The following is a 26,380-nucleotide window of genomic DNA, read 5'->3' as shown; positions in this document are numbered from 1 at the left end:
GGTTACGAGTGGCAAGAAATCACAGATCCTTGGTACTCTTGACCCTCCCAGCCGTAAGTCCAAGAAGACTGATCAGGAAGACACTGTAGAAAGGGAAGGTACAACATGCTGTCAGTGAGGACAGAGATGCAGAGGAAAAGTCAAACAGCCACCCAAAAACACTCCAGGATTCCCACACTTTGATTCCATTCCTTACAAAAATATACCACAATTCCATCAGCCCTGTGCCCAAAAACACAGATTTAAATAACAAGAGAAGAGAGAAAACACACATAGAAAAATAACAAGAGGAGAGAAATGAAAATCAAAGTGTGACAGACACTAGAGATTGGCCCATCCACATTATTCCAACCCTCCTCTCCGGAAGACCCAGACAACACAAGACGCTAATCACCACAGGAAGGCTGGACCCAGGGACGGAAGGAGTTCGGTGTGGCTGAAGCTCTCCCAGCAGGGTGGCAGAGCCCTCCAGCGTGGCCCAAAGCAGGGATTAGGAGTGCTGTTTCCAGTAGGACATTCCTGGATATGGTCTGCTCTCTCCTCTTCTGCATTACTGCTGCCACATATATCCACACATGGGCACAAGCCTACAAGAAATTCTGTAAGGTGCTCAGCCCCGTTTCCTGCTTAAATTAAGCAGAGAGGATTACTTTGCTTGACGATGAAAACCTCTGTATGACACATTTGAGAAAAGAAACTAATGTACACTTAAGTGCAATGTTTACACCTATACTTTCTTTTCTCATATAAGACTCTATAAGGCCTGAAATGCAAAAGTAGGAAGTCAAGAAATACCTGGAATAACAGGCAAACTTGGCCTTGGAGTACAGAATGAAGCAAGGCTAAAAGAGTTCTGCTGAGTGAACGCGCCAGTCATAGCAAACACCCTCTACCAACAACAAAAGAGAGGACTCTATACATAGACATCACCAGATGGTCATACCAAAATCAGATTGATTTTATTCTTTGCAGCCAAAGATGGAGAAGCTCTATACAGTCAGCAAAAACAAGACCAAGTGCTGACTGTGGCTCAGATCATGAACTCCTTATTGCAAAATTCAGACTTAAATTGAAGAAAGTGGGGAAAACCACTAGACCATTCAGGTATGACTAAATCAAATCCCTTATGACTATACAGTGGAAGTGAGAAATAGATTTAAGGGACTAGATCTGATAGACAGAGTGCCTGATGAACTATGGATGGGGGTTCGTGCATTGTACAGGAGACAGGGATCAAGACCATCCCCATGGAAAAGAAATGCAAAAAAGCAAAATGGTTGTCTGAGGAGGCCTTACAAATAGCTGAGAAAAGAAGGGAAGCAAAAAGCAAAGGAGAAAAGGAAAGATAAACCCATTTGAATGCAGAGTTCCAAAGAATAGCAAGGAGAGATAAAAAAGCCTTCCTCAGCATTAAATGCAAAGAAATAGAGGAAAACAATAGAAGGGAAAGACTAGAGATCTCTTCAAGTAAATCTGAGATACCAAGGGAACATTTCATGCAAAGATGGGCTCAAAAAAGGACAGAAATGGTATGGACCTAACAGAAGCAGAAGATATTAAGAAGAGGTGGCAAGAATACACAGAAAAACTGTACAAAAAAGATCTTCATGATCCAGATAATCACGATGGTGTGATCACTCACCTAGAGCCAGACATCCTGGAATGTGAAGTCAAGTGGGCCATAGGAAGCATCACTACGAACAAGGCTAGTGGAGGTGATGGAATACCAGTTGAGATATTTCGAACCCTGAAAGGTGATGCTGTGAAAGTACTGCACTCAATATGCCAGCAAATTAGAAAAACTCAGCAGTGGCCACAGGACTGGAAAAGGTCAGTTTTTACTCCAATCACGAAGAAAGGCAATCCCAAAGAATACTGAAACTACCGCACAATTGCACTCATCTCACATGCTAGTAAAGTAATGCTCAAAATTCTCCAAGCCAGGCTTCAGCAATACGTGAACCATGAAATGCCAGATGTTCAAACTTGTTTTAGAAAAGGCAGAGGAACCAGAGATCAAATTGCCAACATACACTGGATCATCGAAAAAGCAAGAGAGTTCCAGAAAAACATCTATTTCTGCTTTATTGACTATGCCAAAGCCTTTGACTGTGTGGATCACAATAAACTGTGGAAAATTCTGAAAGAGATGGGAATGCTAGACCACCTGACCTGCTTCTTGAGAAACCTGTAGGCAGGTCAAGAAGCAATAGTTAGAACTGGACATGGAACAACAGACTGGTTCCAAATAGGAAAAGGAGTACATCAAGCCTGTATATTGTCACCCTGCTTATTTAACTTATATGCAGAGTATATCATGCGAAATGGCAGGCTGGATGAAACACAAGCTGGAATCAAGATTGCTGGAAGAAATATCAATAACCTCAGATACGTAGATGACACCACCCTTATGGCAGAAAGTGAAGAGAACTAAGAAGTTTCTTGATGAAAGTGAAAGAGGAGAGCGAAAAAGTTGGCTTAAAGCTCAACATTCAGAAAACTAAGATCATGGCATCCAGTCCCATCACTTCATGGCAGATAGATGCGGAAATAGTGGAAACAGTGGCTGACTTTATTTTTCTGGGCTCCAAAATCACTGCAGATGGTGACTGCAGCCATGAAATTAAAAGACGCTTACTCCTTGGAAGGAAAGTTATGACCAACCTCAGCGTATTAAAAAGCAGAGACATTACTTTGTCAACAAAGGTCCGTCTAGTCAAAGCTATGGTTTTTCCAGTAGGCATGTATGGATGTGAGCATCTGACTATAAAGAAAGCTGAGCACCAAAGAATTGATGCTTTTGAACTGTGGTGTTGGAGAAGACTCTTGAGAGTCACTGCAAGGAGGTCCAACCAGTCCATCCTGAGGAAAATCAGTCCTGAACATTCATTGGAAGGAGTGATGTTGAAACTGAAACTCCAATACTTTGGCTACGTGATGCAAAGAGCTGACTCATTTGAAACGACCCAGATGCTGGGAAAGATTGAGGGCGTGAGGAGAAGGGGATGACAGAGGATGAGATGGTTTGATGGCATCACCGACTCAATGGACATGGGTTCGGGTGGACTCTGGGAGTTGGTGATGGACAGGTAGGCCTGGTGTGCTTTGGTTCACGAGGTAGCAAAAAATCAGACATGACTGAGCAAGTGAACTGAACTGAAGGCCTGAAATAATTTTACATTATTTCTGGTGCTAAATTTGGCACTTTCCTACTATGCTATGTGGAGAAATGGGTGGAAGTCTGCTCAATTCTATCAAAATCAGAAGCAGTCACATTATCTTCATAATTATTATTATCAGACTCAAGAAAATGTAACAATCCTCCTTTAAAAAATACTTTGGAATAAATATACTTTGCAATAAAAGAACAATGAGCATTTTTTTTTAATTTTACTATCTCCCATTTTCTCCAATTTAAAAGCAAACAACTGGTTTCTACTTTATTGAGAGACAAACAAGGTTTATTTTTTGATTTGTTAATATCACTCCTGTCTAGTACATTTTAATAAGTGCATCTTATATAGCTAATGGAGTAAAATGGCTACTTAGAGCCTTATGGGAAAACTGATAACTGGCTGGTGCTAAAATAGTTTTTATTTGTATTTAATTGAGCAACACCCAAAAAGAAAACGTATTTAGCTATTACTACTACAGTATTGTTTGACCATTTCAAAGGAAATAGAGCACAAGCAATCCCAGAAAAAGAATTTAGTTATCTCTCCCTTAGTTAGCTATCTGGAAAATAATATCTTTACTTTTAACTTCTTAGCTGCTAGCTATTTCATATATTTTGTTTTATAAGAAGAAACATCCATTAGTATAAAAACTCCCAACAAAATTATTCAGTGGGGATAGTAGAATTTAGCAAAATTCTTCCCATTGTCTATTCTTAATCAAGACCACACAAATTTAACCTGAACTTATCAGAAAAACAGGCAAGAAACTTAAATGATGCTAATGACCTTTACTTCTCAATGAAAATTAAACTTTAAAAATTTTATCAAGAAACTTCAGTGTTTATAGGACTTAAAAAATAACACTACTAAGCACAATAGAAAATATAATTAATAAGGCAACTGGTTTCATAAAGCAAATATAATCAGCCACCTGTAACCTGGTAAAAATTTCTCTAGAAGTGAATTAATGACATGACTTCCACCACTGTCCAGGAAGAGGCTGCTATAGGCCCCTCCCCTCCACCCTTAATGCCCGAACACTGAGTAAGGCAAATTATCAGCTGTTTAAAAATATCATCTCCACAAATATTCACAGTAGCATTATAATAACCAAAAGGTATAAACCACCTAGGGCCTCTCAGGTGTCTCAGTGGTAAAGAGTCTGCCTGCCAAGCAGGAGACACAGACTCGGTCCCTGGGCAGGGAAGACGCCCTGCAGGAGGAAACAGCAGTCCGCTCCACCGATGCTGCCTGGGACATCCCATGACCAAGGAGCCTGGTGGGCTACAATCCACGTGGTCACAAAGAGTTGGACACGACTTAGTGACTAAACAACAACAAAAGTCAAACTTCCCAATTAATGAGTCAACCCTGTCACATACCTAGGCAGAACTTGCCTTTGGTCTTACCAAGCCCTTCTTTATCTTTTCCCTCACACCTTTCAAATATCAAATGATGTAATAATGATGCAAAAAAATAAAGTTGGAAGCCCAGTTTCATCAAGATTTAGACCTTTTATTTTGAAGTAATTACAGATTCATGGGAAGTTTGGAAAAAGAAATACAGATTAGTCCTCAGTATTCCTCACACAATTCCTCCCACTGGTAACATCCTGCATCATATAGTACAATACCGAAACCAAGAAGCTGAAACTGCTACTATCCACAGAGTTTTTCAGATTTTACCAGCTTTACACTCAACTGTAGATGCATGTACAGTTCTACACAATTTCATCACATGTACAGATTTGTGTAAACATCTGCACAATTAAGATACAGAACAGCTTTAATCACACAACATTCCTTCCTGCTATTATTTATAGCCTTGTCCAACACTTTTCCAGACCCCAATGCAAACCTTTGAAAATCAGTAAAGCAATAAATTGCTCTTAGAGAACTATTCTCCATAATTTAGTTTGATTCTAAGAATGGAATCACATTCCATTTGATTCCGAGAATGGAATCACACAGTGTGTAACTTTTTAGGACTAGCATTTTTCAGTCTGGATAATTCTCTGAAGACCCATGCAAGCTGTATGAAACCGGTAGTCCATCCTTTCTAACGGTGAAGGACATTCTAAGCATAGGTGTACCACACTGTAACCACCCCCCTGCTGAGGGACATCTGTGTTGTTCACAGTGTGGGGTTATGACAAATAAAACCACTATAAAACTCTGTGCATGTGTTTATATGTGAACATAAATTTTTGTTAATAAGTTTTCATTAAATGCTTCATAGTTAAGTACCAATTCTAATATCAGCACTGGTAATGGTTCCTTAAAAAATGAAGATCACATTTAATCTCCACTGACTTTGTCTTTTCAGTTTACCAAAATACTTTCTAAAGCCAGCATTTACTAAATGCTTCTGTTAATGAACCAAGCAGTGCACTAAGCATTTTAATTCATATCCTATGTAATCCTTACATCAAAAATGAGCTAGGTACCGAGATTATTGCTACCTTGAAACTGAGAAAACTGAGGTATAGAAAAGATTGAGGAAGTGATCTAAAATGTCTTAAAGCTAGGATGTGAAAAGCTGGATTCAAATTCAAGTCTGGCTGATTCAAAATTCTATTCATTTCATCATTCTTGTAACATGTGTGTCATTAAATATGAAAAGCGTGTATTAGAACAAAAAGATGTTTACTTAAACTTTACATGTAACAATGACATTTTATACTGAGATTTTTTTAAATTAGAGATAATTTCTAATATGCTGCAGAAATTACCAAAATTAATATAATAACCTAGTGGGATTTGCACAAATACTACACAAGTTAAGGTACAAGAGTACTAGAGGAAAACTCAGATAAAGCAATTGTTCAGCTTTTGTTTACACAGGTTCTTTCAGGCTCACTCTTCATTAGCACTGTGGGGAACAAGAAATCCAGAGCCGATGAGAAAGGAGGGAAGAGGAAGAAAGGGTAAAGGAGCATGAACGAACAGGCCCCAGCCCACAAGCAACTGAAGGAGCAGGGCTGAAACAGGAGCGGACACACAGCCCAGCCCCCACTCCCACGTGAGGAAGGATGGGCTCATTTCCAGAAGCCCCAGGGACTGGACTCATGCAAGACTGACCACACAGGACCCAGACCCCAAGGCTGCCTGCTGCCCCCAGAGACCCAGCACACAGCACTCAGACCCCAGGGCTGCCCACTGCCCCAGACACCCAGCACACAGCACTCAGACCCCAGGACTGCCCACTGCCCCAGACACCCAGCACACAGCACTCAGACCCCAAGTCTGCCCGCTGCCCCAAACACCCAGCACACAGCACTCAGACCCCAGGACTGCCCACTGCCCCAGACACCCAGCACACAGCACTCAGACCCCAAGGCTGCCCGCTGCCCCAGACACCAGGCTCACAGCACTCAGACCCCAGGGCTGCCCGCTGCCCCAGACACCCAGCACACAGCACTCAGACCCCAGGGCTGCCCGCTGCCCCAGACACCAGGCTCACAGCACTCAGACCCCAGGGCTGCCCACTGCCCCAGACACCCAGCACACAGCACTCAGACCCCAGGACTGCCCGCTGCCCCAGACACCCAGCACACAGCACTCAGACCCCAGGACTGCCCGCTGCCCCAGACACCCAGCACACAGCACTCAGACCCCAGGGCTGCCCACTGCCCCAGACACCCAGGGCTGCCCGCTGCCCCAGACACCCAGCACACAGCACTCAGACCCCAAGGCTGCCCGCTGCCCCAGACACCAGGCTCACAGCACTCAGACCCCAGGGCTGCCCGCTGCCCCAGACACCCAGCACACAGCACTCAGACCCCAGGGCTGCCCGCTGCCCCAGACACCAGGCTAACAGCACTCAGACCCCAGGGCTGCCTGCTGCCCCAGACACCAGGCTCACAGCACTCAGACCCCAGGGCTGCCCGCTGCCCCAGACACCAGGCACACAGCACTCAGACCCCAGGGCTGCCCACTGCCCCAGACACCCAGCACACAGCACTCAGACCCCACGGCTGCCCGCTGCCCCAGACACCAGGCACACAGCACTCAGACCCCAGGACTGCCCACTGCCCCAGACACCCAGCACACAGCACTCAGACCCCACGGCTGCCCGCTGCCCCAGACACCAGGCACACAGCACTCAGACCCCAGGGCTGCCCGCTGCCCCAGACACCAGGCACACAGCACTCAGACCCCAGGGCTGCCCGCTGCCCCAGACACCCAGCACACAGCACTCAGACCCCAGGACTGCCCGCTGCCCCAGACACCAGGCTCACAGCACTCAGACCCCAGGGCTGCCCGCTGCCCCAGACACCCAGCACACAGCACTCAGACCCCAGGACTGCCCGCTGCCCCAGACACCCAGCACACAGCACTCAGACCCCAGGGCTGCCCACTGCCCCCTGACAACAAGCTCATAGGGCTCATCCCTGCCATTAGCAAAGGCTGCCATCAGAAGGAGATTCACACACACCATCCTCAGAAAGGTCATAAAAAATCATTAACTAGACAATACCCAACATTTTCTGGCCTTGGAGTACAGAATGAAGCAGGACAAAAGGTAACAGAGTTTTGCCAAGAGAACACACTGGTCATAGCAACACCTTCCAACAACACAAGAGAAGACTCTACACATGGACATCACCAGATGGTCAATACCTAAGTCAGACTGATTATATTCTTTGCAGCCAAAGATGGAGAAGTTCTATACAGTCAGCAAAAACAAGATCAGGAGCTGCCTGTGGCTCAGATCATGAACTTCTTATTGCCAAATTCACACTTAAATTGAAGAAAGTAGGGAAAAGCACAAGTCCATTCAGGAACGACCTAAATCAAAGCCCTTACAATTATACGGTGGAAGTGACAAACAGATTGAAGGGATTAGATCTGATAGACAGAGTGCCTAAAGAACTATGGATGTAGGTTCATGACAGTGTATAGGGGGCAGTGATCAAGACCATCCCCATGAAAAAGAAATGCAAAGAGGAAAAATGGTTGTCTGAGGAGGCCTTACAAATAGCTGAAAAAAGAAGAGAAAGGCAAAGGAGAAAGGAAAGATATACCCATTTGAATGCAGAGTTCCAAAGAATAGCAAGGAGAGATAAGAAAGCCTTCCAATGAAAAGAATAAAATACCTAGGAATAAGTTTACCAAAAGAGACAAAAGACTTGGATACAGAGAACTATGAAACACTGATGAAAGAAAGAACCAGGTTCTTGGATTGGAAGAATCTTTATAGTGAAAATGAGTATACTACCCAAAGCAGTCTATAGGCTCAGAGCAATCCCTATCAAACTACCACAGAACTAGAACAAATAATTTCACAATTTGTATGGAAATACAAAAGACTCTAAATAACCAAAGCAATCTTGAGAGAGAATGGAACTGACTTCAGACTATGCTACAAAGCTACGGTCATCAAGACAGCATGGTACTTGCACAAAGACATAAATATAGATCAATGGAATAAACTAGAAAGTCCAGAGATAAATCCATGCATCCATGGACACCTTATCTTTGACAAAGGAGGCAAGAATATACAATGGAGAAAAGACAATCTCTTTAACAAATGGTGCTGAGAAAACTGGCCAACCACTTGTAAAAGAATCAAACTAGAACACTTTATAACACCATACACAAAAGTAAACTCAAAATGGATTAAAGATCTAAACGTAAGACCAGAAACTATAAAACTCCTAGAGGAGTTACACTGTTGGTGGGAATGCAAATTGGTACAGCCCCACTATGGAGAATAGTGTGATGAACATTGGGTGGGATCGGGATGGGGAACACATGTAAATCCATGGCTGATTCATGTCAATATATGGCAAAAACCACTACAATATTGTAAAGTAATTAGCCTCCAACTAATAAAAATAAATGAAAAAATTTTTAAAAATTTAAAAAAAAAAAAAAAAAAAAGAAAGCCTTCCTCTGTGATCAGTGGAAAGAAATAGAGGAAGGCAATAGAATGGGAAAGACTAGAGATCTCTTCAAGAAAATTAGAGATAGCAAGGGACCGTTTCATGCAAAGATGGGTTCGATAAAGGACAGAAATAGTATGGACCTAACAGAAGCAGAAGATATTAAGAAGAGGTGGCAAGAATACACAGAAGAACTAAACAAAAAAAGATCTTCATGACCCAGATAATCACGATGGTGTGATCACTCACCTAGAGCCAGACACCCTGGAATGTGAAGTCAGGGGACCTCAGGAAGCACCACTACGAACAAAGCTAGTGGATGTGATGGAATTCCAGCTGAGCTATTTCAAATCCGGAAAGATGATGCTCTGAAAGTGCTGCACTCAATATGCCGGCAAATTTGGAAAACTCAGCAGTGGCCACAGGACTGAAAAATGTCAGTTTTCATTCCAATCCCAAAGAAAGTCAATGCCAAAGAATGCTCAAACTACTGCACAATTATACTCATCTCACACGCTAGTAAAGTAATGCTTAAAATTCTCCAAGCCAGGCTTCAGTAATATGTGAACTGAGAACTTCCAGATATCCAAGCTGGATTTAGAAAAGGCAGAGAAACCAGAGACCAAATTGAAAAACATCCGTTAGATCATTGAAAAAGCAACAGAATTACAGAAAAACATCTAATTCTGCTTTATTAACTACACCAACCTTTGACCATGTGGATCACAAAAAAACATGGAAAATTCTTAAGAGACGGGAATAGCAGACCATCTTACCTGCCTCCTAAGAAATCTGTATGCAGGTCAAGAAGCAACAGTTAGAACAGGACATGGAACAACAGACTGGTTTCAAATTGGGAAAGGAGTACATCAAGGCTATATATTGTTACCCTGCTTATTTAACTTCTATACAGAGCACATCATGCGAAATGCAGGGCTGGATAAAGCACAAGCTGGAATCAAGATTGCCAGGAGAAACAGCAATAACCTCAGATACGCAGATGACACCACATTTATGGCAGAAAGTGAAGAGGAACTAAAGAGCCTGTTCAAGAAAGTGAAGGGGGAGAGTGAAAAAGCTGGCTTAAAACTCAACTTTCAAAAAAGGAAGATCATGGCATCTGATTGCATCACTTCACTGCAAATAGATGGGGAACCAATGGAAACACTGACAGACTTTACTTTCCTGGGTTCCAAAGTCACTGCCGATGGTGACTGCAGCCATGAAATCAAAAAACGCTTACTCCTTGGAAGAAAAACTATGACCAATCTAGCAGCGTATTAAAAAGCAGAGACATTACTTTGCCAACAAAGGTCTATCAAGTCAAAGCTAAGGTTTTTCCAGTAGTCATGTATGGCTGTGAGAGATGGTCCTTAAAGAAAGCTGAGCACTGAAGAATTGATGCTTTTGAACTGTGGTGTTGGAGAAGACTCTTGAGAGTCCTTCGGACTGCAAGGAGATCCAAACAGTCCATCCTAAAGGAGATCAGTCCTGGGTGTTCATTGGAAGGACTGATGTGGAAGCTGAAGCTCCATTACTTTGGCCACCTCATGCGAACAGCTGACTCCTTAGAAAAGACCCTGATGCTGGGAAAGACTGAAGGCGGGAGGACAAGGAGGCGACAGAGGATGATGAGATGGTTCGGTGGCATCACCGACTTGACGGACATGACTTTGAGCAGGCTCAGTGAGTTGGTGACGGATGGGGAGGCCTGGCGTGTGGGCGAGAGTGGGACATAGCTGTGCGGTTGAACTAACTGAACGTTTTCTGATTTGTCACCAAATATCATGCTCATTTCATTAATTTAAGGCTAAGATCTGGCTCTTCTATTCCTACCAAATTGAGAACAAATGGCTAAGGTATGCAGTTTTAAAATAAAATTTAAAACTATAATGGCTATTAAGTGTAAAACAGATTTACTTCATATCTATTAGCAAGCTCAATTTCCAAATTTTATCATACATTGGAATCATCTGAGGATCTTTTAAAATTCTCTATAGCCAGGTCCCAACCACAACAATTAGATTTTTAAAAATTTGAAGATAGAAATCAGGCTACAATAATTCCTTAAAAGATACTCAGGTTTAATTAGCAATGGCTATAACAAAAATTATAGCAATAAAATTATTGTGTCAAGAAAGAGAGAAATTAAATGAATATTAGATAGGTAACCTGGGTACTATAAAGTTTCAATCTAACATGATGTTTTGGGAGCACTTAAAATAAAATATCTGAAAATCTCTAAGTGTACGTACCTCGGTCTCTCTCGATTTACTCATGAAAACTCTCAACTTTTCAGATATAAAACTAACACAATGAAAAGCCACAATTCACTTAATTGTTGAAACTTTTTACAAAATTATAATAATCAACTACTGAGACAACAATTCATGGATTATAATTAAATATTTCACAGAGAAACCTAGTAAGTCAACTTTCTAGGAACCTAAGGAAATAATTACAGGCGTATACAAAGTTGTATCTGTAAGATAAATTATGATATAGTAAAGTTAGAAACCTATACTTATTAAAAATGGCATAAAATGTTAAATGGCATATAGTTTCACATGTTATTATTAAATATAAGTCAGTGAGAAAACATTTACAAAACGTATGAATGATAAACATAAAACCTACTTGCAATTGAACTGAATTGTGCCCAAGACCTTCCACAATAGAAGAAAATCTGTCAATTCTTCTTTCTTCTCCAGCTGATGTTAAAGCTTCCAAGACTTCTTCAAGGCTATTGGAAAATTACAAATTAAATTGCAAACAACAAATAACCCAGGTAACTCAAAATTAGTAGCTTAACCTACTACCCTCCAGAGTCACTACTTCTAGGCAAGCAATAACATTTTAAAAGTAGCTTACTGATTACATAGCACATATCAAGCACAAACCACGTTACATATTCATTTATTCCTCATAATAACCCTATGATCATATTTATTTATCAAACATTTATATAGTGCTTACTACACATCAGGTACTATGTAAACTGTGCTACAAATATTAGTATTAGCTAGTTTTAATGTATGTCATTCTACAAAGTAAGTATTATTGCTATTCTATACTGTAAGTTAGGAAACTGAAGCAGAAAAGGGTTAAGCAATTTGTCTAAGGTCTCACATCTACTAAATGATAGAGTGCTAGAGCAAGGATCTGAATCCAGACTGCTTTTAACCACTACAACCCTACTCTGCCTTGAACATAAGTAAATGAAGTTCTGGTGGCCAAAAACATACAATAGTAAGTAAGTATAGTCAAATATAAAGAATGATGGTTATGTAAGAAATATACTTACTATTTCTTTCATAAGAATACTTATGCTAACAGTACCCGGTATACTGTAAAATCTCAGTTTGCAGACAGAGACAGTTTAGTCCTAACAGTTCTTTACATCATTTAAATAATCTATCTGAAGTCAAGAAATAATAAAAGCGATATGGAAGTGAAGGAGAAAGAGTAGAAGAGGAAGGAGGAAAAGGAGAAAGAGGATAAAGAAAGAGAAGGACAAGAAGGGAAGGAAGAAGAGAAAAGAGAAGACACAGGATGCAGGGGAGGAGGGAGGAAGAGGAAGAACGCATGGAGACAAGAGGGCGGAGGAAGAGAGAGGTGAGGGAGGGAACAGAGGAGGCACACCATGTTTCGACATTAAATTCATACTTGGGTGGCCTTCTTAAAACGGGAAAGTGCTAAAGCTGCACGCGTGGCTTTGCAGCTGGGACTGCAGCAGACACGGCCTCATCCAGGGAGGGGCGCCGGCCGAGCCGTGCCTGCTGCCTCTCCAGCGAAGTCCAGCTGAGCGGGGCGACAGTCAGCAGACCCACAGGACCTCCGTGGACAAGTTTCCAATGTGTGCTGGGCGTTTCAGTGACAGGGCTCTGCCTACACTTAGAGGTCAGAAGGCCGTTTCTGTTTGCTCTGTTGGTTGTTTGAATATCTTTACCACATATAAAAGGCACGTGAAGTAATTTTTAAATTCTCTCTTGTAATAAGAATAGTAACCATTCTTAAAAAGACAAAAGGTTTATCTTTATCTTCCAATACATGTAATGGCTTTTTAGTTACAGCTTTAGAAATTGTAGATAATGTCTTTAAAGTTCAAACTTCACGATACACTTTATGGTCAAGACATTGTACCCTCAACCATTATAGCATCAATTATTCACTTATACTTCTATCTGAAAAAAATCTTAAGAAACAGAACCAACTTGTATATTTTTCAAAGTCTTCATTTAGACTGTTTATTGAAGGTCTGAGTTCAAAACAGTTTAAAAATAATAAAGAATTCCATTTTTCATAGAAACATGTCAGTCCATAACTACTGTATCAATTAAGAGAAAAAAATTTTTCCTTTCTGTTCAGCCAATATGAATCTAAATAAGCTGCTTAAGTATACTTCATTTATTTAAAATAAATTCTAGACTAAAATAATGAAAACATTATTGAATAAAACTGCATTAAATTACTGTGTAATGAGAGAAACAAGTTGAGGAGACTTACATGCTTTCCTCCCCTACAATGCACATTGCAGAAAGGAGCTTAACCACGTCCATCATCATGCCAGGCTGCTCAGGATCAATGGCTCTGGCTAGCAAAGAAAGACTCCTCTCTTCACTCATAATTCTTTCCAAGCCATACTACAACATTTTGGGAAAAAGGGGTTAAATTTTAGTGGTTAGTTAAAAAAAATACTGCCCTGAAGAAAATGCAGTTATTAAAAAAATATTTATAAGAAAATATACTTGCACATGTAGTAAAGTGAGAAAACATAAAGAATGTATAACATTCTAAAAAAATTCATACAACTATTCTCTTTACATTAAAAACTAAGAAAATCAATCAAATACAGATGACCGCTCACAGGAAATTTTCAGCAATATGACTGACAATTATTAGATAGGCAGGTGGCCAACTGGAGAAAGGGAGAAGCAGTGAGGAATACTGAGATTCCCTAACAGGCACGCACAAAATGCACAGGAGGAACTCTCCTGGGGGAAGGAAGGCTGGCAGGAGGCACCGGACGACAGAGCACTGTCCCAGAGAAACACAGTGTGAACCTCAGGCACTACACAAAATGCCAAGAAAAAGTAAAACTCATTTTAACAGAAGCATTTCAATATGGCCAAAAGGTTATCATTTCAACATGTGATCACTATAAAACATTTACTGATGAGATATTCTCACTTTTTCTTTTCTTCCTAAGTATTCAAAATCCAATGTGTATTCCACACTCAGAGCACATCTCAGTTCAGAGTGGCCACATCTCAAGGGCTCAGGAGTCATGCATGGTAACCGCATTCCACAACACAGGCCTAGACAGTAACACTTGGTTCATAAATGGGCAGAAGCTGAAGGGTGATTTGGGCTGATACCATGTAGGAACTACTGCAGGAATATATGTATTCTGATCAGAATGGTATTTTGTCATCAAAAAGACAACACATGATATTAATATAAATGGGATGATTTTGAATGTAAACAAGGTTTGTTTGCTACTGCTAGGATGTCACATCCTACTGGAAGATAAGGAGTTATGTTAACGACTCAGTATTTTGATTTAAAGATGTATACCTCTCTTAGGGCCCACTTACAATCTATGGGAGATAAGTATCAAATAACAGAGGATGAATGAAAGCAATAAAACAGTACTATTTATTCACCATACATCCCAGAGGATCCTTTTAAAGAGTGAGAAATTAGTCGAATAGAATTACTATTAATACCAAGCTCTAAAAAGGACCTTAATTCCAATTAAACTCAAAATTAGCATTAGATATCAGTATCAAAGTTAAATCTATAACAAGCTTAGATCCAAATATTTTGAGTACTATGAAACCTTATTTATGTTTCCTATCTTGTATATGGCATTTATTTAAAGAAGCTTCACACTGTGGTGAAATATTGCACTCACTTCAAACTACTAAGGAACACAGGTACAAAGAAGGAAGTACAAACAGAAGGGCCAAGGGCCCCGGGGTATGATTTCTGAAGTGACTTCTCTATCCTGTTGGCCACAGGGAAATGTTTACAAAGAAGCAGCTGAACCAGTCAAGAAATGCTCACTTTTGTGATATCCTAGGCGGTTTCATGCCTGGAAACAGAAAAGCAGGCATGGGGCCAGAGACTACAACATGCCTTGACAATCATCCCAGGGAACTGTCAGAGGTTTGCAAATTATCACTGAGACCCAATGCACAGTCAGCCGCTGACCACCAAGTACCAAGAGCTGGCTCTGGCCTAATAACCTGAGGCTGACAGAAGCTGCCACCAGCACCTCCCTGCCCTTCCCACATCAGAATGAGAGCATTCCCCGATCTCCTGGTTCCGACCAGCATCCTGTGAACTCAAAGCTTCTTCACAGGCAATTTTCTCTTGACTTTGCTAATAGAACATTGGACGGTGCTTGTTTTGAGGCTGGAATGAGGCCAGATTACCACAACTGAGTATCTAGAGCTAAAGACTGAACTGCTGACTACTATAAAATTATTCTCATTCAATTATTTTTTAAAAAAGGAAACATAAAACAAAACCCACGGACTGTGAGAGAAACAGTCAACTTACCAGCACTGGCATTTAAAGTGCATTAAATAAAGGCTACTATAAGGTTAGAGAGATGATGGCAAATTGTGGAAGGTCTGAGAAGGTCTCTCCACTGAATGTCTAAGATCCACTCCAGATTATAGGAAAACACATGCGTTCTAAACTGAGAACCAGTGCCAAGTTCCACTTGCATTCTACTTGAGGCCCATTATTACTTAACGGAATTTCGGGCCACTCAAGTTGTGTTCGATGGGGGAAGGCGAATCCCCTAAATCCTGTGTAGAATGTCTAACACATGAACACTGGTGCTGAATAACTATCCACAATGAGTTAGTCCCAGCAGCAAAGAGGAAGAGACTGGCCTCAGGAACAAGGCAAGCTAGCTGAGTGCCTTAAGAAACACACCAAAAGCTATCTTGGCTTTTATTTCCTCATAAATAATCAAAATTTTCTTCTAGTTAAAAACTACTATAAACTTCAATTTACTATTTAACTGCATGCAATGCTATTAGATTTGCTCATAATATCAATTATATAATTAATTACTAGCACCAAATAAGGTATCATACTTGTTTTTTCTCTTAAAGACTGTATTTTTCATCATTCAATTAACTTCTATACAGATTTCAGAGTAGGTACAGGAAAAAAAAATTTAACCAAAAAATCTCACATACAATTAACTTTATAATTCAGACATTATAATACTAATTCCAAGTATCATTAAAGTGTTTTTGTAACTCTATCAGCATAAGTGGTAGCAATAAATGCAAATGATAATATATTTAATGTATATACATAAACTATATATACATAAACTAGAAACAAAATGATCCACTACTATAACAATTAAATCACATTATATTAATTAGAATATAAACACATAAAGTTTACTCTCTTTCCAATTTGATCTCAAACCAAGTAAGAATATTATCTCCTATATAACCCCTCACTTTAACCATGACATTCTTCTCAAATTCAAATTATGATTCAAATACCCCTTTGGTTTTTAAAAAACATCCCTGAGTTTTTTCTGCTCAGCCTTCACCACTGAAGTTTCCAATTCATATTCCTACTTTAGGAGGTCCCTCCCCGACCCCCACCCTAACCACCGCCACAGCAAGTATTACAGGCTCAGTCTGGAAACTCCTTATTAATAGTTTGATTCCCTTATTAATTCACTCTTAACACATACTCTACAAAAGCCACATAATCTATCTAAAATCAAACTCTCACAGACCAATCAGTTCAATATAGAAAGGGGCTGTGATTTCTGTAACAGAAATTTTCCCTGAAATTATATCTGACTGAAGAAAGCAGGGAGGTTAAAAATATTTCATTGGCTAAAAACAGAAATTTAGACTTCAGAAAACGATGAAAAATTCATAAATAGTCCAGTAAGAAAAATAATTAGAAAATGTAACTATTTGCTGCATTTAATCAATAGAAAAGTAAATGTTAATAATTTAATAAGTACTTAAGTATGAAGTTCTCTAAGAATTTATTTTTAAACCAAATTTTTAAAAATTATCAGAAGTATACAGTTTTGCTATAAAACAGACATCATCATCTACCATAGGTAAAATTTCCTCTCCCACTGTCTAATGAACGAAAACACCTATCATTATTGCATACGATCAGGAGGTAGATGCATTTATATGTTAGAGCTAGAGACACATCCCGGAACAGAGCTAACTTCTGCAATTAACAGTATGAAAGAAAGGAAACACTGTTAGAGAAACCAAACTTCAGTACAGGGCAAAACCATTTCTCTCTTCTAACGTATGCTCCTTAAACATTCAGACTGCAGATCCGCCACATAATACTGGGTTTCAATATGACAGCTGACCCTGGCACAGCACAGGGTCTAGGGGCACCAACCCCTCAGGCAGTCAAAAGTCTGAGGATAATATCTGATTCCCCAAAAACTTACTCACTTAGCCTACTCTTGACTCCTTACCAATAACATAAACAGTCGATTAACATATTTTGTATGTTAAATGCATTATATATTTTTTAAATAAAGTAGAGAAAAGAAAATGCTATTGAAAAAGACCATAAGCAAGAGAAAATTCTTTTACAGTACAAATATGTATTTATTTTTAAAAATCCTCACGTAAGTGGACCAGTGAAGTCCAAACATGCATTGTTCAAGCATTAGCTGCACTTGCATTAAGCATCATTGCTCCACCTCTAAGATCTATTCACATCTGTTCACATTAATTTCATTAAAGATTTAAATTCCTAGACTATAAAAACTAAGTTTTTCCAACTTAATTCTTTGGTAATAAGTATTACTGAAGATCATATTTAATAATCATGTATGATTTCTAAGCTGATTCATGCTATACTTTTGAAAATTAAAAAAGAAGGAAGGGAAGAAGAAAGGGGAAACAAAACGCAGACAGATAGCACGGTACCGAGGTAGGGAGGAAGGACAGAAGGAAAAGAAAATTAATCTGTGTACGAAGGATGAAGCAGCAGAAGAGGGTCTATTCATCCCCAAGTATCTCCAAGTACATATTTCATACAAAACTAGAAACAACACAATTCAATATTTTCCCCTTATATACTGAACAGCTTATCAAAGCAATACATCACTTTGGTGCAAATTCTGTATTACATAACTCTACTTCATAAGAATTTCTGTAAGAACTAATAAAGAACAATACAGCTACCTATGTGCATACCTGGGTATTCATCAAGGCCTTCAGACACTGTATGACTTTGTGCTGATTCTTCTTCACAATTGTTTCTTGTCTGCATGAAAGATATCAGTGTTGGAATCATCATTGGACATTCAAATGTAGCTTGACTAGAAATAATGATTAGCAATACTTACATTTTGCCACTAATCAGCTTTTCCAAGATGTCGAGTAATAATCCAAGCCCCTCATGTCCAAAGCTTTCCACCCAACTGAAAAAGAGAAAAACCGACAGTCATATATTAAATCAGTATTCTAGTTTAGAATATCACGATAATGATATATACTCGCAAATATTTTGTACTTGTGATAATCTAGTCATAAATACAACAAAAGAATAACACTGTATATAAAGGTATTCATGATTCGCAATCTTAGTTGTGAAAGAAGCAGCAATGATGGGACAGCCAATGGGATGCAGACCCCAGCTTGCACTCAGCTTTGTGAGAGCTTAGCGTGCCCAGCTCGTCCATACCCCAAGTCCACTGACATCATAAGAGCAGTTAAAACCTGCCATGTTGGAAGTACTGACACGACAGAAGCGGCTAACACCACTGGTCAGAGCACCGCCTCACCCAGAAAGCTGGCAGTTAAACATTCACCAGCTCACCACTGGGCAAGCCTCAGTCTGGGACTGTTCCAAAGAGCAGACACTGGGCAAGGGAGCAACATTTGAAGAGAGAGGACTCTGGTCTACATAAAGAAAACGATTACTGAAAAAATTAGTCAAAATACTGTAAAAACCACATCCTATGAGAATTTCCCAAATCACTAAAATACATCCTTATACATGTTAACAATTTCTTAAAATTTCAAACTTCGACTATATTTTTTAAAAAGCTTCATAAAAAAGAAAAGCTTCATTATTATTTTTAAATGAGTATTTCCATCTTGACACAACCACCTCCATTCTGTAAACCCCTTAATATAATCACAGTATGTATGGAGCTGGGGCTTCCACTGGTGGCTTAGTGGTAAAGAATCCACTTGGCAATGCAGGAGATGTGGGTTCGATCCCTGGGTTGGGAGGATTCCCTGGAGAAGGAAATGGCCACCTACTCGAGTATTCTTGTCTAGAAAATCCCTTGGACAGAGGAGCCTACAGTCCATGGGGTTGCAAAGAGTCAGACACAAATGAGCGACTTCATTTACACCTTCACTTAGCAACTAAAGAACAACAGGTATGTAATTAGGATAACTCTGCCAACAGACAACAGCTCACACCTGTTATAGTAAAACAACCCTAGGAGAATCAGTGCCGATCTGGAAAACCTAGCACAATAAATAAAATAATGGTAACAATTAATCTTCTAAAAAGTGGGGGAAAGAAAAAATATAATATGAAGTATATGTATATTTCTTTGAATATATGTGCTTGTATATATGTTTGTATGTATGATTTTATGCAAGTGTGGGGGAGTAGTCTTCAAAAACAGAATGTTAATAACCGTAATCAGAAGCAGGATGCTATTAAGAATAAAAAAATTTAAGTCATATACCAAGACATAATGCCATTTCCTTACTTAACACACAATAGTACATTTCTTAGAAAGTTAAGAATAAATATTAAACATAACATATTTGCATGAAAAAAATATTACTTTAAAAATTCCGTTTTCTTCATTTGTATATACAACCATTAGGGTGAACATAACTTAATCAACTACAAATATTCAGTTTCTGATTTCAGTTCACTTCAGTCACTCAGTCGGGTCCGACTCTTTGCGACCCCATGGACTGCAGCACGACAGGCCTCCCTGTCCACCAACAACCCCTGGAGTTTACCCCAACTCACGTCCATCGAGTCGGTGATGCCATCCAACCATCTCATCCTCTGTCGTCCCCTTCTCCTCCCGCCTTCAATCTTTCCCAGCATCAGGGTCTTTACAATGAGTCAGCTCTTTGCATCAGGTGGCCAAAGTATTGGAGTTTCAGCTTCAGCATCAGTCCTTCAAATGAACACCTAGGACTGATCTCCTCTAGGATGGACTGGTTGGGTCTCCTTGCAGTCCAAGGGACTCTCAAGAGTCTTCTCCAACACCACAGTTCAAAAGCATTAATTCTGCAGCACTCAGCTTTCTTTATAGTTCAACTCTCACATCCACACATGACTACTGGAAAAACCATAGCATTGACTAGACTGACCTTTGTTGACAAAGTAATGTCTCTGCTTTTTAATATGCTGTCTAGGTTCATCATAACTTTCGTTCCAAGGAGTAAGCATCTTTTTATTTCATTGCTGCAGTCACCATATGCAGTGATTTTGGAGCCCCCAAAAATAAAGTCTGTCACTGTTTCCACTGTTTTCCCATCTATCTGCCATGAAGTGATGGATCCGGATGCCATGATCTTAGTTTTCTGAATGTTGAGCTTTAGGGCAACTTTTTCACTCTCCTCTTTCACGTTCATCAAGAGGCTCTTTAGTTCTTCTTCATTTTCTGCCATAAGGGTGGTGTCATCTGTGTATCTGAGGTTATTGATATTTCTCACAGCAATCCTGATTCCAGCTTGTGCTTCATTCAGTCCAGCGTTTCTCATGATGTACTCTGCATATAAGTTAAACAAGCAGGTGACAATATACAGCCTTGATGTACTCCTTTCCCTATCTGGAACCAGTCTGTTGTTTCATGTCTGGTTCTAACTGCTGCTTCTTGACCTGCGTACAGTTTTCTCAGGAGGCAGGTAAGGTAGTCTGGTATGTCCATCTCTTTCAGAATTTTCCACAGTTTGTTGTGATCCACACAGTCAAAGGCTTTGGCATAGCCAATAAAGCAGAAATAGATGTTTTTCTGAAACTCTCTTGCTTTTTCAGTGATCCAGTGGATGTTAGCAATTTGATCTCTGGTTCCTCTGCCTTTTCTAAAACCAGCTTGATTTTAACCAATACCCAAAAAAGAATCTGCTGTTTAGATTGACAGACTCTTCTCAAACTATTTTACTCATCTCTTATCTATAAGAATAATTCAAGAATGCACTTAACAAATTACTTGTAGTCATTTCAAATCTACTTTCACATTTCATGAAAACACCTATAACATCCCACTTAACTCCTTGATGACATCCTATTCTGTACTTATTCTAATTTCACTTGCAGCATGGAAGCTTGAAATCAAACACACAATAAGTAATTTGAGGGTTTTTTGAGAGCTGGCACTAAGATATGTGCACAGACTCTGCTCATCACGCCCTCCAGTCTTAGTACTTCACAGTAAAACTTGGTGAATTTTCAACAATCTCTGTTTTTAAAACTATACCCATAAAAAATATTCTAAAGCTAATATAATTGGTTTAGGATCATTCATACTGCTATCACTTTCAATCATTATGGAAAATAAACTTACTACTCCTAAAACTGCCTTATAACAAAAAATACAAATATTTTAAAATTATACTAATGGAAAAGAAGATACTATTCCACATAATTCCCAGATAGTGCCAGTGGTAAAGAACCCAGTTGCCAATGCAGGAGATATGAGAGACACGGTTTGATCCCTGAATCGGGAAGATCCCCTGGAAGAGGGTATAGCAACCCACTCCAGTATGCTTGCCTAGAGAATCCCATGGACAGAGAAGCCTGGCAGGCTACAGTCCGCAAGGTCACACAGAGTCGGACACAACTGAAGCAACTTAGCACACACACACACATGCACATGGTATGTTCATTTTGGAGCCCACTATAAAACCTAGGAAGCATATCAATCCAGGTAAATCAAACCTGACTAATAAATAATATTAATAGAACAGGGCTATTTCAAAAATGTATCATTACTAATATAAGAACTATATAATTATAGAATACTGAGATCCACAGAAGTTCTCAAATTAACTATTTCTGGACAAACTAAATAACTGTCTTCTACAAAGTAGAATATGAGTCATTAAAGTAAAAATTATACCCACTCATGCATATTCAGTTCAGTTCAGTCACTCAGTCATGTCAAACTCTTTGCAACCCCATGGACTGCAGCACACCAGTCCTCCCTGTCCATCACCAACTCCTGGAGTTTACTCAAACTCATGTCCATTGCGTCGGTGATGCCATCCAACCATCTCATTCTCTGTCGTCCCCTTCTGCTCCCACCTTCAATCTTGCCCAGCACCAGGGACTTTTCAAATGAGTCGGTTCCTCACACCAGGTGGCCAAAGTATTACGCATGAACTAATTTTCTATAAAAGTTGAATGTAAAGAAGCACTAAACCCTATTACTTTACACTATAAGCCTTTAACTCATGGTGGGAATATAGTTTATCAACAACAATAAAATCAGAGACACTGGCAACAGCCTTCTGAAAGCCGGACTACACTTTACATTTTGTAAAACATATCAAAAACAAGGCAAGTCAGACAGGATGCAGGGAGAGGAAGCTAAGATGCTTAATAACAAAAGAAGCACTAATATTTAAACATGAAATGAAAGCTGGTGAATGCAATTACTGAATATGTAATGGTTTAAAGCAAAATAAATGTGCATAAAAAAGTTTCCTGTTTTTCTTAAAAATTTGCAAGACCAACATATTGTTGTATTAACAAGTTATCATTCACAAACTCATTGCCTCAAAAGCTTTGCCCTCACTCCTACAGTTTTCAGCAATGTTATTTTTAAGAATAGGGGTAAATATCACTTCCTATCTTTGCTGGAAAAGATGTTCAAGATGAAAAAGTGATATTGAGTAGGTAGGTCTGCAGTCCTGACAGAGGTTTATTAAAATCCATAGCTTTCTACAGAAGTGAAAAATTTCTCATCATCAATGTAAGAAGCAACCTGGAAAAAAAATTATCAACTGATCTATAAATAATCAATCTTCAGGAAACAAAATCTGTGCTATTTATTCTGTGCCTGTCAGCATAATGTCATAGGGCACCATGTGGTTTAACTAAAACTTGCACTCATGGATGAAGAAGCACTGTGCAAGTGCTTTTTATTCATGAATAGAAATGACAGAGATTACTATGACATTTGCAATGGAAAAAAATTGCTTTAAAACAGCAAAAAATAACATGCTAAGCACTAATTTAACACAAAAGCTACCTCTTAAAATCATATGACAGGAAATACCAAACTCTTCTCTTTTAATTGCTTCAAGAAAAACTTCTAAGTGTATTACCATTTAGCACTTCCTAGAAGGATCTCAATGTAGAAGAAAAAAAAGAGGTGAAATACTAACAGAAGAAGAAAAAAAAAAGAGGAGGGAGAGGGGCATCTGGTCTTAGATTAAATGTTCAAACCACCTTTAAATGTTCAAAGAAGCTTAGGCTTTGAAACTGTTAATGCTTCCAGACAGAGGATGACATCAAACGTGCAAAGTAGTTTCTGGTGTAGTTTTGGCTTTATCAAACAAATACAGTCACCTCATAAAGCAAAAATGGTAATCAGGTCTCAAATTTACTTCCTGGCCAAAGGAATAAAGCACTATCTATTATGCTTCCTACAGACAAAAGCTATTACCTCTCTTCCCAAGTGCGCTCTAAAGAAGAGAAAGACAAACACATCATGGATTATCAAGGTGGAATAAACCTACCAGATAGGGAGCATTTCTTATTTGTGTTTAAATCACCTGGCACAGACTAAGCACTCAAATGGTTTTAGAATAAAGCTGAAGAACCTCCCACTTTTATACAGTTGACCCTTGAACAACACAGCTTAAGGTCACTGACCCCTCACTTAGTCAAAAATCAGTGTATGACTACAGTCAGCTCTCCATATCCATATCTGGGGTTCCTCCGTATCTGCAGATTCAAGCAACCTCAGATTGTGCAGTATAATAGTGTTTGCAACCGAAAAAACTCCACTTATAAGTGGACCCATGTGATTCAAATCCATCCTGTTCAAGGGTCACATTAAGAGAAGTTAAGGTTGCCTGAAACAGCATCTAGGTCTGCCAATGGCCAGGCTCTTGACCTTAACTTGATACATGTAGAAAAAGGCAGCAAGTGATGACACACTCCATGCAGCATCACCGAGCCTGTCCCAGCCTTCACGCCAGAAACACTGATTCTGATCCCAGAACTAGTACTTGTCCATCCTGAAGCAAGAATGATGAACCTGAGTCCCTGCCCTACATCACACTTTAGGACTTGACTGCTGCTCCAAGGCTGATGCTTCACCGCTACTAAAACCACCGTTCACTCATCAAGTCAGCCAGCCGTTAGGAGGGGTCACTGTGTGCTTGGCACTGCACTCTGATCAGTTCAGTCACTCAGTCGTGTCCAAGTCCTTGCAACCCCATGAACCGCGGCACGCCAGGCCTCCCTGTCCATCACCAACTCCCGGAGTTCTCCCAAACTCATGTCCATCGAGTCAGTGATGCCATCCAACCATCTCATCCTGTGTCGTCCCCTTCTCCTCCCACCCTCAATCTTTCCCAGCATCAGGGTCTTTTCAAATGAGTCAGCCTTTCACATCAGGTGGCCAAAGTACTGGAGTTTCAGCTTCAACATCACTCCTTCCAATGAATATTCGGGACTGATTTCCTTTAGGATGGACTGGTTGGATCTCCTTGCAGTCCAAGGGACTCTCAAGAGTCTTCTCCAACACCACAGCTCAGAAGCATCAATTCTTCGGCGCTCAGCTTTCTTTATGGTCCAACTCTCACAGCCATACATGACCACTGGAAAAACCATAGCCTTGACTAGACAGACCTTTGTTGACAAAGTTATGTCTCTCCTTTTTAATATGCTGTCCAGGTTGGTCATAAGTTTCCTTCCAAAGAGTAAGTGTCTTTTAATTTCATGGCTGCAGTCACCGTATGCAGTTACTTTGGAGCCCCCAAAAAATAAAGTCAGCCACTCTTTCCACTGTTTCCCCATCTATTTGCCATGAAGTGATGGGACCGGATGAATGAGAAATACAAAGCTGAAAAAAACATGTTCTCTGCCCTTGAGAAAATTCACAGACTACTGGTTAAAACAAATGTCAAGCAAAATTATTCCCAAAATGTAAGTAGCACTATCATCATGGCAACAAAGGAGCTGAGGTGCAGCAGCATCAGCCTCTCCAGGGGTCAAACAGGCTGAAGTCTGCCCTGAGTCTTAAACGAATCAGTGACAGAAAGAAACAGAAGTCGCTAAGCCAGAGGGAACACATGCAAAACCATTAAATACAAAAGGCAAGGCCTATGCCGAGCACAAGTGGCTGGATCAGAAGGATCTTGTAACAAACACGTAAGAAGGATCTTGTGTAAAACCTATATACAGTCAGCACTCCATATCCCCCAGTTCACCAAACTGCAGAACAAGAACATTTGAAAAAACAAAAATTCCAAAAAGTTCCAAAAGGCAAAGGACGAACTTGCCACATAAATAGCAACTATTTATATAGCCTTTCTGTTGTATTAACACCAATTTGCCTAGCCTAATTTATACTGTATTGTGTATTACAAGTAATCTAGAGTTGATTTAAGGTATACAGGAGAATGCACATAGATTATATGCAAACACTACTCTATGTAAGAGACTTGCACATCCCCAGACTTTGGTGCTGACCCAGCACGTGAAGGAATGACTGGTACTGACAGGCCACTCCAGGGTGCATATGTGGCAGGCAGAGTAGCCCCACTCCTGTCCCACAAAGACGGTCATGTCCTAACACCAAAAGCTAGCAAGGCATTGCCTTACACAGGAAATGAGAAACTAATTACAGAGCTATGATTACTATCATATGACTTTAAAATAGGGAAACTAGATTAAACAGAAGAGCCAAATATAATTACATAATTCATTAAAGCTGAGACCCTCCCCAGATGGGTTAGAGAGAGAATATGGAAGAAGAGATTCACAGCTTGAGATGCACTCAACCTGCCTTTCAAGGCTGTAAAGATGGAGGAAGGGGCTATGAGGCAAGAAAGGCTGGTGGAATCTGAAAGGCTGAGACAAGTCTAAACTGACAGCTAGCAGGCAAACCTGGATGCCAGTCCCAGGGCTGTTGGAAATGAATTCTGCTAAAACCCAAATAATGAAGCAAACAGAGCTGGGTCTCCTCATTCTTGAACACAGGATATCTCTTTATTTATTTAGACCTTCTTTGATTTCCTTCATCATAATTTTGTAGCTTTCAGCATATAAATCCTAT

At 39.9% G+C, this 26,380-nt stretch overlaps 1 protein-coding gene across 6 annotated transcripts in view; it reads right to left on the bottom strand.

Annotated features, from left to right (window-relative positions):
• The window catches only part of DIAPH3 (diaphanous related formin 3), a 530,827-nt gene that overhangs the window by 356,424 nt on the left and 148,023 nt on the right, over positions 1-26,380 (bottom strand). For all 6 annotated transcript variants that reach the window (XM_043892388.1, XM_043892390.1, XM_043892386.1 and 3 more), the window contains 4 exons: positions 18,449-18,523; positions 18,297-18,366; positions 13,570-13,706; positions 11,701-11,806 (listed from right to left, as the gene is read on the bottom strand). In XM_043892388.1, the coding sequence (XP_043748323.1) occupies positions 11,701-11,806; positions 13,570-13,706; positions 18,297-18,366; positions 18,449-18,523 (388 nt within the window). The remainder of the gene's footprint in view (positions 1-11,700; positions 11,807-13,569; positions 13,707-18,296; positions 18,367-18,448; positions 18,524-26,380) is intronic.

The sequence above is a fragment of the Cervus elaphus genome, chromosome 30, assembly GCF_910594005.1.
Source record: "Cervus elaphus chromosome 30, mCerEla1.1, whole genome shotgun sequence".
Taxonomy (NCBI): Eukaryota; Metazoa; Chordata; class Mammalia; order Artiodactyla; family Cervidae; genus Cervus; species Cervus elaphus.
This window is presented reverse-complemented; position numbering and strand designations above follow the sequence as displayed.